The sequence below is a fragment of the Desmodus rotundus genome, chromosome X (assembly GCF_022682495.2).
Source record: "Desmodus rotundus isolate HL8 chromosome X, HLdesRot8A.1, whole genome shotgun sequence".
In the NCBI taxonomy this organism is placed as follows: Eukaryota; Metazoa; Chordata; class Mammalia; order Chiroptera; family Phyllostomidae; genus Desmodus; species Desmodus rotundus.
Window position 1 is genome coordinate 59,145,472 of NC_071400.1, and position 17,450 is coordinate 59,162,921.

Below are 17,450 nucleotides of genomic sequence, written 5' to 3' on the forward strand. Positions count from 1 at the left end.
CCACATCCTCTCCAACATTTCTTTGTGGATTTGTTTATGTTGGCCACTCTGACGAGTGTGAGATGATACCTCATTGTGGTTTTAATATGCATCTCTCTGATGGCTAGTGATGCTGAGCAGCTTTTCATATGTCTCTGAGCCCTCTGTATGTCTTCCTTGGAGAAGTGTCTGTTCAAGTCCTTTGCCCATTTTTTAATTGGGTTGTTTGTCTTCCTGGAGTGGAGCCGTGTGACTTCTTCATATATTTTGGAGATCAGACCCTTGTCAGAGTTATCATTGGCAACTATGTTTTCCCATACTGTTGGTTCTCTTTTCATTTTAGTGCTGTTTTCTTTATCCATGAAGAAGCATTTTATTTTGATGAGGTACCAATTTGTTTATTCTTTCCTTTATGTCCCTTGCTTTAGAGGATGTATCTGTGAGGATGTTGCTGCATGGAATGTCTCAGATTTTCCTGCCAATGTTTTCCTCAAGGACTTTTATGGTGTTACGACTTATATTTAAGTCTTTTATCCACCTTGAATTTATTTTTGTGTATTGTGTAAGTTGGTGATCAAGTTTTCTTTTTTTGCACTTAGCTGTCCAGATCTCCCAACACCATTTGTTGAAGAGGCTATTTTTGCTCCATTTTATGCTCCTGCCCCCTTTGTCAAATATTTATTAACCATAGAGATTTGGGTTTATTTCTGGGCTCTCTGTTCTGTTCCATTGGTCTATGTGCCTGTTTTTATGCCAGTACCAGGCTGTTTTGATTACAGTGGCCTTGTAATGCAGTTTGATGTCAGGTATTGTGATCCCTCCTACTCTGTTCTTGTTTCTCAAAATTGCTGCAGCTATTCGGGGTCATTTATGGTTCCACATAAATTTCTGAAGTGTTTGTTGTATATCTGTAAAATACATCATTGGTACTTTATAAGGGGTTGCATTGAATGTATAAATTGCTTTGGGTTGTATGGACATTTTGATGATGTTAATTCTTCCAGTCCATGAACATGGTACATGCTTCCATTTGTTTGTGTCTTCCTTAATTTCTTTCTTTAGTATTGTATAATTTTCTGAGTGCAGGTCTTTTACCTCCTTGGATAGGTTTATTCCTAGGTAATTTATTTTTCTTGTTGCTACAGTAGATGGGATTTTTTTTCCTGATTTTTTCTGATATTTCATTTCTGGTGTACAAAAATGCCTTTGATTTGTGAATATTGACATTGTATGCTCCTGTTTTGATAAATTCATTTATTAGGTTGAGTAGGTTTTTGGTGGAGTCTATAGGATTTTCTGTGTACACTATGATGTCATCTACAAGCAATAACAGTTTTACTTCTTCCTTTCCAATTTGGATGCCTTTTATTGATTTTTCTTGTCTGATTGCTGTGGCTAGGACTTCCAATACTATGTTGAATAGGAGTGGTGAAAGAGAGCATCCTTGTTTGGTTCCTGATCTTAGTGGGAAAGCTCTAAGTTTTTGTCTATTGAGTATGGTGTTGGCTGTAAGTCTCTCATATATGGCCTTTATTATGTTGAGGAATGCTCTCTTTATTCCCACTTTGCTAAGTGTTTTTATCAGAAATGGGTGCTGTATCTTATCAAATGCTTTTCTCACATCTATTGATATGATTATGTGTTTTTTGTCTTTCATTTTGCTTATGTGATGTATTATGTTTATTGATTTGCAAATATTGTACCATCCTTGCATCCGTGGAATGAATCCCACTTGACCTTGGTGTATGATCTTTTTAATGTATCGCTGGATGCATTTTGCCAATATTTTGTTGAGAATTTTAGCGTCTATGTTCATCAGCGATATTGGCCTGAAGTTTTCTTTCTTTGTTATGCCTTTTTCTGGTTTGGGGATTAGGATGATGCTGGTGTCATAAAAAGCATTTGGGAGTCTTCCATCTTCTTGAAATTTTTTGAATACTGTGTGAAGGATGGGGGTTAGCTCTTCATTAAATGCTTTGTAAAATTCTCTTGTGAAACCTTTTGATCCAGGGCTTTTTTGTGTTGGAGGCTTTTTGATTACTGCCTCAATTTCATCAGCTGTTATTGGTCTTTTCAGAGTTGCTGCTTCTTCTTCATTCAGTTTTGGAAAATTATTTTTTTAAATATTTTTCTTGAAATTTATCCACTTCACACAGGTTTTCAATTTTTTTGACATATAGTTCTTCATAGTAATTTTTTACATTCCTTTTTGTTTCTGTGGTATCATTTGTAATCTCTCCTCTTTCATTTCTGATTGTGTTTATTTGGGTCCTCTCTCTTTTTTTCTTCATGAGTATGCTTAAAGGCTTGTTAATTTTGTTTACCTTTTGAAAGAACCAGCAACTGGATTTATTGATCATTAGGATTGTGCTTTTAGTCTCTATGTCATTTAATTCTGTTCTGATCTTGGTTATTTCCTTCCTTGTACTTGCTCTGCGCTGTTTTTTTTGTTGTTCCTCGAGTTATGGTAGGCATAAGGTTAGGTAGTTCATTTGAAATATTTCTATGTTTTTTAGGTAGGCCTGTATCATTATGAACTTCCCTCTAAGAACTGCCTTCTTCGTGTCCCATAAGTGTTGGATTGTTGTCAGTTCATTTTCATTTGTTTCCAGAAACTTTTCGATTTCTTCCCTAATCTCATTCTTGACTCATGCATTGTTTAATAGCATGCTATTCAATCTCCATAACCTTGAGTGTTTAGGGTTTTCTTCCTTGAGTTTGGGTTCCAGTTTCTGTCCCTTTTGGTCAGAGAAAATGCTTTGTGTGATTTCAATTTTCTTGAATTTGTTGAGGCTAGTTTGGTGTCCTATCATGTGGTCCATCTTTGAAAATGTCCCATGTGCATTTGAAGAATGTGTATTTTGCTTCTTTGGGATGAAAAGCTCTATATATATCAGTGAAGTCCATTTCATCTAGGGCATTGTTCAATGCCACGATATCTTTTTGATATTTTGTTTGGAAGACCTGTCCATTTTTGACAGTGTGGTGTTAAAGTCCCCTACTATAATTGTGTTGCTGTCAATATCTTTCTTCAAGTTGTCCAAGATTTTCTTTATGTGTTTTGGTGCTCCTATGTTGGGTTCATATATGTTTACAATGTTTATATCTTCTTCATGGATTCTTCCCTTTAGTATTGTGAAGTGACCTTCTGGGTCTCTTTTTATGGCTCTTTTATTTATTTTTCTTTGAAGTCTATTTTGTCTGATATGAGTATTGCTATCCCGGCTTTTCCTATCCATTTGCTTTGTATATTTGTTTCCAGCTCTTCACTTTCAGTGTGTGTAATTCTTTTGTCCTGAGCTAGGTCTCTTGTAGGCAGCATATGTGTGGGTAATGTTTTCTTATCTATTCAGCTATTCTATGTCTTTTGATTGGAGCATTTAATCCATTTACATTTAAAATTATTATTGATAAGTACTTATTCATTGCCATTTTTTGTACCTGTGTTCCTCTCTCTCTCTCTCTCTCTCTCTCTCTCTCTCTCTCTCTGTTTTTCTTCCTGTTCTTAAAGCAGACTCTTTAGCATCTGTTGCAGAGCTGGTTTGGAGGAGGCATAGTCTTTGAGTCTTCTTTTGTCTGGGGTGCTCCTTATTTGGCCTTCCTTTTTAATTGAGAGCCTTGCCAGATATAGTAGCCTTGGTTGCAGGCCTTTGTGTTTCATTACTTGGAATATTCCTTGCCTTTCCCTTCTGGCTTGAAGTGTTTCCATTGAGAAGTCAGTTGCTAACCTTATTGGGGCTCCCTTGTATGTTACTTCCTGGTTCTCCCTTGCTGCCTTTAAGATCCTCTCTTTGTCTTGGAAATTTGCCATTTTAATTATGACGTGTCTTGAAGTAGGCCTCTCTGGGTTCCTCTTGCTTGGGACTCTCTGTGTTTCCTGGATTTGTGTGACTTTTTCTCTCATCAAATTAGGGAAGTTTTCCATCATTACTTTTTCAAACAGGTTTTCTATCCCTTGCTCTCCTTCTTCTCCTTCTGGTATTCCTATTATACGGATATTGTTACGTTTCATGTTGTCCTGCATTTCCCTTAATCCCTCTTCATTCCTTCTGAGCCTCTTTTTCTTTTCTTGCTCTTTCTCTCTGTTTTTTCCTACCTTGTCTTCCAGCTCCCTGATCCAATCCTCTGCTTCATCAAACCTGCTTTTTATTCCCTCTACAGTGTTCTTCAGTTCAGAAATTGTATTCTTCATTTCCTCTTGGCCCTTTTGGATATTTTCTATTATTTCCTTTTTCATGTTGATATAGTTTGCAGTGAGTTCATTGTAGTTTCCCTGTAGTTTTGTTAGTTCTCTGTGAGCTCATTAAGCTTCCTCATAACCAATGATTTGAACTCATTATCTGAAAGTTGACTTGCCTCTATTTTTTTCATTTAGCATTTTCTCTGAGGTTTCCTCCTTTCCTTTGATTTGGGGATTGTGTCTTTGTCTTCCCATTGTTTGTGAGACTCTTTTTGTTAGCTTTTGCTTCTGAAATTGATCTGTCCTGACTCCCTGGGTTTACGGTGTGAACTTTTGTGGTAGAATATGTGTGAAATTTAGTGTTGCAGTCTCCTTGATCTCCTGAGCTCGCTCATCTTTGGCTGTCATTTATGTTGGCTCTCTGTATGTCTTTGGGTTTTGATTATTGAGCCTTTCTTTGATGGGTTTGTCCTTCCAGCTGGTTAACTGAGGGTCATTCTGTCCACCACATCTTGTATTCTGTTGTGCAAGTGTGGACAGGTTGTATTGAAGCTGGTTATTCTGTGTGTACAAAGTTTGGAGTCTTCTCTCTTGCTCTTGTGCAGTTGTTTGTTCTGGGTAATTTCTCCACTATTTAGTTGTATTTCCAGATCTGTCCTGGGTTGAGGTTAGTGTGGCTTCCTCTCCCTCCTTCACCTTCTTCTGTTGTTATCTGTTGGTGGTTCCTTTGTTGGTAGGTTTCCTCTTCCAGCAGGTATACTGGTGTTCACACCTCCCACCTACTCATCTGATTTTTCCATGTCCTCTACAATTTGTTCTCCAATCTTCATATAATATGGGATACCTTTGGCTGTTCACTCTGTTCCTCAGAAGATCAACTAGGTGTTTTATCCATGCGCAGGGAGAAGTGGACTCTGCTTCCACCTATCTCACCACCATCTTCCCCTTCTCCTACATCTTTAATCTGGCCACTGCAGGAGAAGGAAAGGGTCCTCAGGAGAAAAAAAATCCAGCCCACAACCCGGTCTCAAATTTCAAGCTTCCAGAACTGCAAGACAAGAAAAGGGTCCTCAGGAGAAAACAATGTAACCCACAACCTGATCTCAAAATTTGAATGTCCAGAATGGTAAGGCAGCGAATGGAGAGAAACTGCAGTGCAGTGGTGGACCAAGGGGTCGGGGCTGCTATTTACATTCTTTTTAAATGTATCTTAAGCCTTCTTTCTGGGATAATTTCCTTTTGTTTGAGGGTTAGATGATAATGAATTTTTAGTGTTTGATTTTTTTCTCTGAAAGTGTCTTTATTGTTTTTGTTGATGTCAGCTGATATTGTATTTACTATATGACTTTAAAGGCAATGTACTTTATTTTCTTTTTTTTTTTTTTTACTTTTTTTTTTTTTTATTGTTATGCAATTACAGTTGTATGCCTTTTCTCCCCATCCCTCTACCCCACCCCAGGTGAACCCACCTCCCTCCCCCCTCTCCACCCTCCCCCTTGGTTTTGTCCATGTGTCCTTTATAGTAGTTCCTGTAATACCCTCTTCCCACTATCCCCGCCCCCACCCCCCCACCCCCGCCCTTGCTATTGTTACATTGTTCTTAACTTCAATGTCTCTGGTTATAATTTGTTTGCTTTTTTCTTCTATTGCTTATGTTCCAGTTAAAGGTGAGATCATATGGTACTTGTCCCTCACTTCCTGGCTTATTTCACTTAGCATAATGCTCTCCAGTTTCATCCATGCTGTTGCAAAGGGTATAAGCTCCTTCTTTCTCTCTGCTGCGTAGAGTTCCATTGTGTAAATATACCATAGTTTTTGGATCCACTCGCTTGCTGATGGGCACTTCGGTTGCTTCCAGTACTTGGCTATTGTAAATTGTGCTGCTATGAACATTGGGGTGCACAGATTCTTTTGGATTGGTGTTTCAGTGTTCTTAGGGTATAATCCCAGCAGCGGAATTACTGGGTCAAAGGGCAGTTCCATTTTTAGTTTTCTGAGGAAATTCCATATTGTTTTCCACAGTGGCCTCACCAGTCTGCATTCCCACCAACAGTGCACAAGGGTTCCCTTTTCTCCACATCCTCTCCAACATTTGTTTGTGGATTTGTTTATGTTGGCCATTCTGACTGGTGTGAGATGATACCTCATTGTGGTTTTAATTTGCATCTCTCTGATGGCTAGTGATGCTGAGCATCTTTTCATATGTCTCTGGGCCCTCTGTATGTCTTCCTTGGAGAAGTGTCTGTTCAAGTCCTTTGCCCATTTTTTAATTGGGTTGTTTGTCTTCCTGGAGTGGAGTCGAGTGAGTTCTTTATATATTTTGGAGATCAGGCCCTTGTCTGAGGTATCGTTGGCAAATATGTTTTCCCATACTGTTGGTACTCTTTGTAATTTGGTGCTGTTTTCTTTAGCCATGCAGAAGCTTTTTATTTTGATGAGGTCCCATTTGTTTATTCTTTCCTTTATGTCCCTTGCTTTAGGGGATGTGTCTGTGAGGATGTTGCTGCGTGGAATGTCTGAGATTTTCCTGCCAATGTTTTCCTCAAGGACTTTTATGGTGTTACGGCTTATATTTAAGTCTTTTATCCATCTTGAGTTTATTTTCATGTATGGCGTAAGTTGGTGATCGAGTTTCATTTTTTTGCACGTAGCTGTCCAGATCTCCCAACACCATCTGTTGAAGAGGCTGTTTTTGCTCCATTTTATGCTCCTGCCTCCTTTGTCAAATATTAATTGATCGTATAGACTTGAGTTTATTTCTGGGCTCTCTATTCTGTTCCATTGGTCTATGTGCCTGTTTTTATGCCAGTACCAGGCTGTTTTGATGACAGTGGCCTTGTAATACAGTTTGATATCAGGTATTGTGATCCCTCCTGCTTTGTTCTTCTTTCTCAAAATTGCTGCTGCTATTCGAGGTCGTTTATGGTTCCATATGAATTTCTGCAATGTTTGTTCTATATCTGTGAAATATGTCATGGGTACTCTAATAGGGATTGCATTGAATCTATAAATTGCTTTGGGTAGTATGGCCATTTTGATAATGTTGATTCTTCCAATCCATGAACATGGTACATGCTTCCATTTGTTTGTATCTTCCTTAATTTCTTTCTTCAGTGTTGTGTAGTTTTCTGAGTACAGGTCTTTTACCACCTTCCTTAGGTTTATTCCTAGGTACTTTATTTTTCTTGTTGCTATATCGAATGGGATTTTTTTCCTGATTTCTGTTTCTGCAGTTTCGTTGCTGGTGTACAGGAATGCCTTTGATTTCTGGGTATTGACTCTGTATCCAGCTGTTTTGCCAAATTCATTTATTAGGTCGAGTAGTTTTTGAGTGGAGTCTATAGGGTTTTCCATGTACACTATCATGTCGTCTGCAAACAGTGACAGTTTCATTTCCTCCTTTCCAATTTGGATGCCTTTTATTGCTTTTCTTGTCTGATTGCTGTGGCTAGGACTTCCAATACTATGTTGAATAGGAGTGGTGAGAGAGGGCATCCTTGTCTAGTTCCTGATCTTAGTGGGAAAGCTCTAAGTTTTTGTCCATTGAGTGTGATGTTGGCTGTAGGTCTCTCATATATGGCCTTAATTATGTTGAGGACTGCTCCCTTTATTCCCACTTTGCTGAGTGTTTTTATCAGAAATGGGTGCTGTATCTTATCAAATGCTTTTTCCGCATCTATTGATATGATCATGTGATTTTTGTCTTTGCTGTTGTTGATGTGATGTATTATGTTTATTGATTTGCGAATATTGTACCATCCTTGCATCCCTGGGATGAATCCCACTTGGTCATGGTGGATGATCTTTTTAATATATTGCTGGATGCGGTTTGCTAATATTTTGTTGAGAATTTTAGCGTCTATGTTCATCAGCGATATTGGCCTGAAGTTTTCTTTCTTCGTTGTGTCTTTATCTGGTTTTGGGATTAGGATGATGTTGGCTTCATAAAAAGAGTTTGGGAGTCTTCCATCAGTTTGGATTTTTTCGAATAGTCTGTGAAGGATAGGGGTTAGTTCTTCCTTAAATGCTTTGTAGAAATCTCCTGTGAAACCATCTGGTCCAGGGCTTTTGTGTGATGGGAGTTTCTTGATGACTGCTTCAATTTCCTTTGCTGATATTGGTCTGTTCAGGTTTTCTGCTTCTTCTTCAGTCAGTTTTGGAAGATTATATTTTTCTAGAAATGTGTCCATTTCATCTAGGTTTTCAAATTTCTTAGCATACAGGTCTTCATAGTAATTTCTTACGATCCTTTGTATTTCTGTGGTATCAGTTGTAATCTCTCCACTTTCATTTCTAATTCTGTTTATTTGGATCCTCTCTCTTTTCTTTTTGATGAGCCTACTTAAAGGCTTGTCAATTTTGTTTATCTTTTCAAAGAACCAGCTCCTGGATTCATTGATCCTTACAATTGTGCTTTTAGTCTCTATGTCATTTAGTTCTGCTCTGATCTTGGTTATTTCCTTCCTTCTGCTTGCTCTGGGCTGTCTTTGTTGTTGTTCCTCCAGTTCTTGTAGGCGTAGGGTTAGGTTGTTTGTTTGAACTGTTTCTAACTTCTTAAGGTAGGCCTGTATTGCTATGAACTTCCCTCTCAGGACTGCCTTTGCTGTGTCCCATAGGTTTTGGGTTGTTGTGAGTTCGTTTTCATTTGTTTCCAGGAAGTTTTTGATTTCTTCCCTAATCTCGTTCTTGACCCATTCATTGTTTAATAGCATGCTATTCAGTCTCCATGCTTTTGAGTGTTTTGGGTTTTTACCCTTGGCGTTGGTTTCTAGTTTCAGACCCTTGTGGTCAGAGAAGATGCTTGATATGATTTCAATTTTCTTGAATTTGTTGAGGCTTGCTTTGTGTCCTATCATGTGGTCTATCTTTGAAAAAGTTCCATGGACACTTGAAAAGAACGTGTATTTTGCTTCTTTGGGATGAAAAGCTCTGTATATATCAGTTAAGTCCATTTCCTCTAAGGTATTGTTAAGTGACACAATATCTTTGTTGATCTTTTGTTTGGAAGACCTGTCCATTTTTGATAGTGGGGTGTTAAAATCCCCTACTATAATTGTGTTGCTGTCAATATCTTTCTTGAAATCCTCCAATATTTTCTTTATGTATTTGGGTGCTCCTATGTTGGGTGCATATATATTTACAATGTTTATGTCTTCTTGGTGGATTCTTCCTTTGAGTATTATGAAGTGACCTTCTGGGTCTCACTTTATGGCCCTTCTTTGGAAGTCTATTTTGTCTGATATGAGTATTGCTACCCCTGCTTTTTTTTCCTGTCCGTTTGCTTGGAAAATTTGTTTCCAGCCCTTCACTTTCAGTCTGTGTAAGTCTTTTGTCCTGAGATGGGTTTCTTGTAGGCAGCATATGTGTGGGTCATGTTTTCTTATCCATTCAGCTGTTCTATGTCTTTTGATTGGAGCATTTAATCCATTTACATTTAAGGTTATTATCGATAGGTAGTTATTCATTGCCATTATTTCCTACCTGTGTTCCTCTGTCTTTCTCTTTTCCTTCCTTTCCTTAAAGCAGTCCCTTTAGCATCTCTTGCAGAGCTGGTTTGGTGGAGCTGTATTCTTTTAGACTTCTTTTGTCTGGGAAGCTCTTTATTTGGTCTTCTATCTTGATTGAGAGCCTTGCTGGGTAAAGTAGTCTTGGTTGCAGGCCTCTGGTTCTCATTACTTGGAATATTTTTTGCCATTCTCTTCTGGCTTGGAGCGTTTCCATTGAGAAGTCAGTTGCTAACCTTATCGGGGCTCCCTTGTATGTTACTTCCTTTTTCTCCCTTGCTGCCTTTAAGATCCTCTCTTTGTCTTGGAAATTTGCCATTTTAATTATGATGTGTCTTGCAGTGGGTCTCTTTGGGTTCCTCTTGCTTGGGACTCTCTGTGTTTCCTGGATTTGGGTGACTTTTTCTCTCCTCAGATTAGGGAAATTTTCCATCATTACTTTTTCAAACAGGTTTTCTATCCCTTGCTCTTCTTCTTCTCCTTCTGGTATTCCTATTATACGGATATCGTTACGTTTCATGTTGTCCTGCATTTCCCTTATTGCCTCTTCATTCTTTCTGAGCCTCTTTTCCTTTTCTTGCTCCTTCTGGGTGTTTTTTTCTACTTTATCCTCCAGCTCGCTGATCCGATCCTCTGCTTCGTCAAGTCTGCTTTTAATTCCTTCTACTGTGTTCTTCAATTCAGAAATTGTATTCTTCATTTCCGCTTGGGTCTTGTTGATATTTTCTATTTCCTTTTTCATGTTGATATAGTTTGCAGTGAGTTCATTGTAGTTTCCTTGTAGTTTCTGGTAGTTCTCATTGAGCTCAGAGAGCTCAGTGAGTTTCCTGATGACCATTGCTTTGAACTCAGTATCTGATAGTTGACTTGCCTCTTTTTCGGTTAGTATTCTTTCTGAGACTTCCTCCTTTCCTTTCATTTGGGAATTGTTTCTTTGTCTTCCCATTGTTTGTGAGGTTCTTCTTGTTGGCCTCTGTGTCTTAAATTGCTTTGTTCTGACTCCCTGGATTTATGATATGAACTTCTATGGTAGAATGCCAATGGGATTCGGTGGTGCTGTCTCCTTACTCTCCTGTGCTCACTGGTCTTGAGCTGACGTTTATGTGTTTAACACGGTCTAACTCTAGTCTTTTCAGCACTCCAGGTTTTGTTGTCTCACCTGTGGGAAAAAGAGAAAGGGGGGCGAAAGAAAAGAAAAAAAAAAAAACCACACACACACACACACAAAACAAACCAAAAGAAAGATGGGAAGGAGGGAAAAAGGAAATAGGAAAGGAGGAAAGGAAGGAAGGAGGGAAGAAGGATTAAAGAAAGATCAGAGGCAAGATAAGAAGGAATTTTAGCAAAAATTAAAACATAGAAATAGATAAAAGAAGGCAGGAAGAAGACATAAAAATGGTAAAGGATGGGAGGAAGAAGGAATGAAAAAAAAGAAAAAAAGAGAGAGGAAGAAGGAATTCAGGGGGAAAGGAAAAAAAAAGAAAAAGGATAAAAAAAAAAAAAAAAAAAAAAAAAACCTTCTGTTGGCTTTAAACCGGTCAGGTTATTTCTGCTGGTGTCCTGTCTGTGCAACAGGAGGGGGTGTTTGGAAGGACTGGTTTCACTTTTCTCTCTTCCTGGGTCACACTCTTCGCTGTTTTGTAAGTGTGGTCCCTGGCAGTCAATCAGTCCATTGATCAGCCAATCCAGCTGCTTTGGCTTGTGACGCGTGCGCGCGCAGCAGGGGAATCCAGCCGCTTTGGGTCTGTGACGTTATTTTGTGCCCTGAGCGCGCAGCCGGTGGACCAATAGAGCCGCCAGGGCTTGGAACGCTGGAGCGCAGGTAGCAGATTCAGCCGCCTTGGGGTTAGGACACTCGCCAGCAGCTTTGTATTTAGAAAACAGGCACCCAGCCGGCCCTGTGCTTGGTGAGCGCGCGCAGCCCGCTGAGCCACAGGCTCTGTGCTTGGGGGCCCAATCCAGCCGCCCTGGGCTTGAGTCTCTCGGGCGGGCGGGGCCGCCCTGGGACTGAATCACGCGGCACTGGGTTCCGAGGTTTTGGGCCTGTGGGTGGAGCAGCTAGTCTCTGCTCCAAATTATCTTGGAGGTTTCAGGTGTGGGCGCCCCTCCGGGGTTTCAAGTGTGGGTCCCGTTCGCTAATCTGCTCGCGCGCGCGACCGGACCTCAGGTGAGAGTAGCAGTCCAGGGGTGGAGGGGGAGGGGCGCCAGGGGCCTCGGCTACTACCGAGAGTTCTCTAATTAGCCCCTGAGTGTCTCTATTTTCTTTTTCTTTTTGAGAAATTCCTCCTTATCAAGCCCCCCTGGTCTAATCAAGCACCTGGCTGCTCACAGCGCAGCCTGGCCCTCTCCCAAGACTCCTGCCGCAGCCCCTGCGCCAGGGCTGGCGCTTCTGCCGCCCTTGTACCGCGCGGTCCTGGGTCCCGTGGACCTTATTGTCCTTCAGCACTCTTCTTACCGTCAGATCTTTCAGTGTCCTCTATCTCTGGTCTCTGATCTTCGTATATGCTGGAATACTGTTGGCTGTTCGCTCTGCTCCTCAGATCAGCTAGGTATTTCCCTGGCGTTGAGGGGAAGTGGACTCCGCTCCCACCTATGTTGCCGCCATCTTCAGCCAGAGCGCAATGTACTTTATTTTCAAGGCTAACTTTTAAGATTTTTCTGTTTGGTTTTTGTTTTCATAAATTTTACTATGTTGTGGCTGTATTTGTGTGTTTTTAAATTTAGCTTACTCAGTTCATAGGGTTTCTTGTAATTGTGCCTTTATGTCCTTCATCAGGCTTGGAGAGCATTCAGTCATTATCTCTTCAAAAATTCCTTCTGTACTGTTCTCTCATGTCTCTCCTTTTAGGATTCCAATAACTCTATGTCAGACCTTCTCAATAAATCACATATTGTTGATCTCTTTTATGTATTTTACACATTTTTGACTTTCTAGGTTTCATTCTAGATATTTTCTTCAACAGTATCTAAACCACTGAGTTTAGGCCCTTAGGCCCCTGTGGGTCTCTCCAACGACCTCTCCTGTGAGGCTGGGAGTCTCTCCTGCTGCCGCCCCAACCCCCATGGGCATTTTCAATCAGAGGTTTGAGGCTTTATTTCCCCGCACTGGAGCCCTGGGTTGCACGGTCTGCTTCGCTCCCGGCCGTTTGTCCGGTTTATCTGTGTGCGAGTGTGGGGCCACGGGGTGCTATCTGCCACTCTGCCTGCCCCGTTCTCTGCCACTCTCAGTCCGGCCCTCTCAGTTTATCTGCGCAAATGTGGGGCCACAGGGTCTGCCAGTGGTCGGACTGCCTGCCCCGTTTGTCCCACACTCCTCCAGTCTCGGTCCCGCCAAGGCAATGCGAGTTCTCTCTGCCCCGGCTGCCCGTCTCTGCCCCTCCTACCAGTCTGGATGAATGTTTGTTTTTTATTTCCTTGGTTTTGGACTTCCTTGCCGTTCAATTTTCTGTCAGTTCTGGTTGTGCGAGGAGGCACAGTGTGTCTACCTACGCCGCCATCTTGGTTCTCCCCTACAATGACTTTTTAAATTAATGTTTTATCTTGGAGGTTCACATCAATACAGTTAGTGTAAATATGAACTCTAAACTCATATGAGGCCACATTTGAATGAAAAAATAAATTCTTAAGAAATCCTACATTTTACAGAGCCCATGGTAAAATGGATATGCTTCCTTATTCTCTCCCTGCACTGATTACTGTATTTTTCTAGTGCTCTTTGGTATTAAGGGCATAACCCTTCCATTGTATTAGATTTACGGGATATATTCTTGTATTTGTTTCTTATGGCTGCTGTTAACTAATGACCACAAATTTAGTGGTTTAAATTTAAATTTGGTGGTTTAGTGGTCTTACAGTTCTGGACATCAGAAGTCAGAAATTAGTTTTACTGGGTTAAAGTTGAAGTGTCAACAGGGTTTCACTCTTCCTAGTGGGTCTAGAGGGATAATCTGTTGCTTTTTCCAGTTTCTCAGTCTTCACTACTTGGCTCATGAGCCCCTTCCTCCTCTTTCAAAGCCAACAGCATAGCATCTTCAAATTTCTCCTGTTTCTTTCATCTCATTGTCTTCTGCTAGGTAGTCAAGCACCCCTCTGCCTCACTCTTACAAGAACACTTGTGATTGCATTTAGGGCCCATCCGGATAATCCAGGATAATTTTCCCATCTCAAGATCGTTAATTTAGATCACATTTGCAGTTTCTTTTACTATATAAGGTAACACTCACAAATTCCAGGGATTAGGCCATGGGTGTCTTTGTGGATCATTAATCATCCTACCACAGTCCTAATTATATCCCTTAACTTCACTCAGGCTCAAAGCTTTTCCTTTGAAACCTTAAAACTCAAACTCTTATTTATCAAAACTAGTAGTGCATCCACTCTTCTTTTTGCTACAATAGTATCAGCTCATGTGATTAACACTGCAGTTTTCACTTCCTTATATTATTTGGGTCCCTGAGTGTTTCCTTTAATTTTTTATGAGCTCATATATTTTAAAAAATGTTTTATATGTTTTAACTAGCGTTTCTGGGATTTTGTAAAGAAGGATTTTTCAGGGTATCTAGTTTGTTATATTTTCAAAAATGGGCATCTTTAATCTACTCCTGTACAGATTATTCTGCCTCCACTTCACTAGAACTGTTCTTTTCAAAATCCTAATAACCAAGCATATCACCATACCCAACAGACAGTTTCTGTCTGCATCTTACCTGAACACACATTAGAATTCACCCCAGGTTATTATTCCCTGCTTCTTGAAACACTGTTCCTCTCTTGACTTCCATGATAATATACTTATTTTTCTTTTTCCCATTTATAGGCTATTTTTTTCTCTCTCAATTGCTATCTTCTCCTCTACCTGACCTAAAGTGCTGCTTATTTCTGAAATATCATTTACTATTTATCTGTACAATGTTGCTTCAGAATATTGGTAGGAAATATTGGCTTTCTATGTGGATATGCAGCAAATCCAAGTATATGACTCACAGCCACCATGACATGGAGAACAGTTAGTAGGCTAAAAGAATTAATTGATATTTATCTCCTAAAAAATCTTACACTTAAAAAAATAGACAGAAAGTGTTTTATATGCTATAAGTTTCCCAGGGAAAAGAAATAATTGTATGCAAGTCTCCCCCTAGACATCAGTAAATTCACACTTAGGAAAATTTTTCCAATTGTAGGTACTATTGAAAAACCCTTTTTATTCTGTGTAGACTTTACTAAATATCTGATCATCTATACTTTCAAAAAGGCTAGAGGAGAAGCAACGAAGTTAGATGTGCATACAAAAATATGGGTTATAAAAATGCCCCAATCCACCTATATGTTTTCAGCTTAGTTTCCCACCCTTTACCTTCTCAAGCTCTGCCCACTAATTTTCTCTTTCTTACTATAATCTCTCCAATTTTCCCCATCTCCTGGAGCAAACCTGACTGAGACAGAAGCATTTCGGTAACCTTAATACTCCAACACTCTTCTTATTTCCACTTTCTTAAGAATTCAGTTGCCTGAAATACCAGGATCAAATGATAATGATGCTGGGCTCAGGTGTTGCTCCCATTATCTCTAGTAGTGGTTCTTCTACCTTCCTCATACCTACTCTGAATGCCCATCATTAAGACTTTGGAAATTTCTCCCCCTTATTTCCCCATAAAACAACACTCACCAAAGACTGTGCGGGCAGGAACAGACTCTCTGTTGAGCCAGAAAGACACTTGTGACAGAATGACAGTCATGATACATGGCAGGTAGGTCTGGATCACAAAGTAGCCAATTTTTCGCTTGAGATGAAAGTGAGTTGTCATGACGACATATTCTCCTGGAGAGAGATTAACATTAGGTAGTATGTAGCTGAACAAATATTGTTGGATTGAGGTGGGCTCCAATTCAGTTCACAAAGCTCCATAACCTTATATTCAAAACAAGACATCTTGGCATCTTTCAAGTCCATGAAATCAGATCACATGAAGCAGTGAAGAACTTTTTTTTGGTGAAAATATATGCTAATAGCATACCAACAGAGTTTGCTTAGGGTGATTTTGTTATAAAGTTATTCAAATAAATTAGCATCCTCATCTAAATAAATTTAATAATAAATCATCTCTTCTACAGCATTTGCTATATTATTAGCAGTCTTCTAGAATTTTTACATCTTTAAAATATTTAATCTTAACAACAACCCTATGAGGTAGGTACTATTGTTATCCCCACTTTATGGGTTAATAAACTGAAGCAAAGAGAGACTGAGCAACTTCCACAAGGCTACCCAGTTAATAAGTAGTGGAGTCTAAATTCAAGGACAAATGTGTTGGCTCCACAGTTTATGCTTTCTAACCACTATTCAAATGGATTCAAATGGATTTATTTGGGTCACAACAAAAAGTTCTCATAGCAGAATATAGGCTGGCCTACATAAGCTCACTCCAAAATAAGAGTGAAAACTTATTAAGATTTTACTATGTGCCAAGCCACTTTGAGTGCCCTTGAAGTATTTACTTTACAGCCTCCCAACAACCCTGTAAGGAAGGTACTAATTACCCCTTATTGTTAAATCCAATAGTTAATCACTCTTCCTGGATTTGTCAGAAGCATTTTACACAGTTGAGCACTCCATCCTCCTGGAATGACTCTCTTCACTGAATTTCTAGACCATGATGTTCTTCTGGCTTCCCTCCTACCTCATTACCTCACTAAATCTTCATTGCTGGTTCCTTTAAATTCCTGAACACTTGAGTATGTCAGGACTCATTCTTGTACTCTTTTCTGTCTCATTTACTGCCTTTCCATTCTCAGTATGTGTATTTAAATAATACCTTAAACTCTGGTAACTCCCCAATGTATCTTTCAACTGAGTTTCCTACTTTTTATGGGTTGAATTGTGTCTCCTGGAAAGGGTATGGCAAAATCCTAACCCTGAATACCTCAGAATGTGACCTTCTTAAGATGAGGTCATATTGGAGTAGGATGGGCTGTAACCTATTATGACTGATACTCATAAAGATAGACACACACAAGGTGATGTGTGATGACATGTGATGACAGAGGCAGAGATTGGAGTGATAAATCATGAGGCATAGAATTCCAAAGATTGCCAGCAACCTTCAGAAACTAGGAGAAAGAGGTACAGAACAGATTCTCCTTCAGAACCTCCAAAAGGAACCAACCTTGCCAATACCTTTGTTTCAGAGTTCTATCCTCCCAAAATGAGGAGGCAATAAATTTCACTGTTTTAAGCCACCTATTTTGTCGTACTTTGATACATAGGTGTAGGGTTCCCACAAGACTCTAGACCTATGTATTCAATTACCTATCAGACTTCCCTACTTAGGGATCTAATAGGTGTCTTGACCTAAGATGTCCAAATCATAGCTTTTATTCTCCCCATCTCCCACCCCCTCTGACTGCCTCCTCCAACAGATGTTTTCCCACCTCAGTAAATGGTAGCCCCCAGGAGCACAGACCAAAATAAAATTCTTCAAAACTTTAGCATCATCATTGACTTCTCTCTCTTTCTACCTCCCTCCCTTGTATATGCCTTCATGTGTGCACATGCACACAAACACAGGTACCCAATCAATTAGCAAACCCTGACAGTTCTTTCTTCAAATATTGTGTATCCATAATTTGACCACTTCTCACCACCTCCACCAATACCACTCTGGTCTAAGCCACTAAAGTACTGTAATAGTTTTCTAACTGGTTTTGTTTTTATTCTTGCTCTCTTCAATGCATTTTTTGCACTTTAGCCAAAATGATCCTATTAAAACATAAGTCAGATTTGATCTTCC

General features: G+C 39.8%; 1 protein-coding gene across 2 annotated transcripts in view; it reads right to left on the reverse strand.

The window, feature by feature from the left end:
• Positions 1–17,450, reverse strand: part of GABRA3 (gamma-aminobutyric acid type A receptor subunit alpha3) — a 413,998-nt gene that overhangs the window by 54,050 nt on the left and 342,498 nt on the right. For both annotated transcript variants that reach the window (XM_045188241.3, XM_053917478.2), the window contains exon 8: positions 15,329–15,481. In XM_045188241.3, the coding sequence (XP_045044176.1) occupies positions 15,329–15,481 (153 nt within the window). The remainder of the gene's footprint in view (positions 1–15,328; positions 15,482–17,450) is intronic.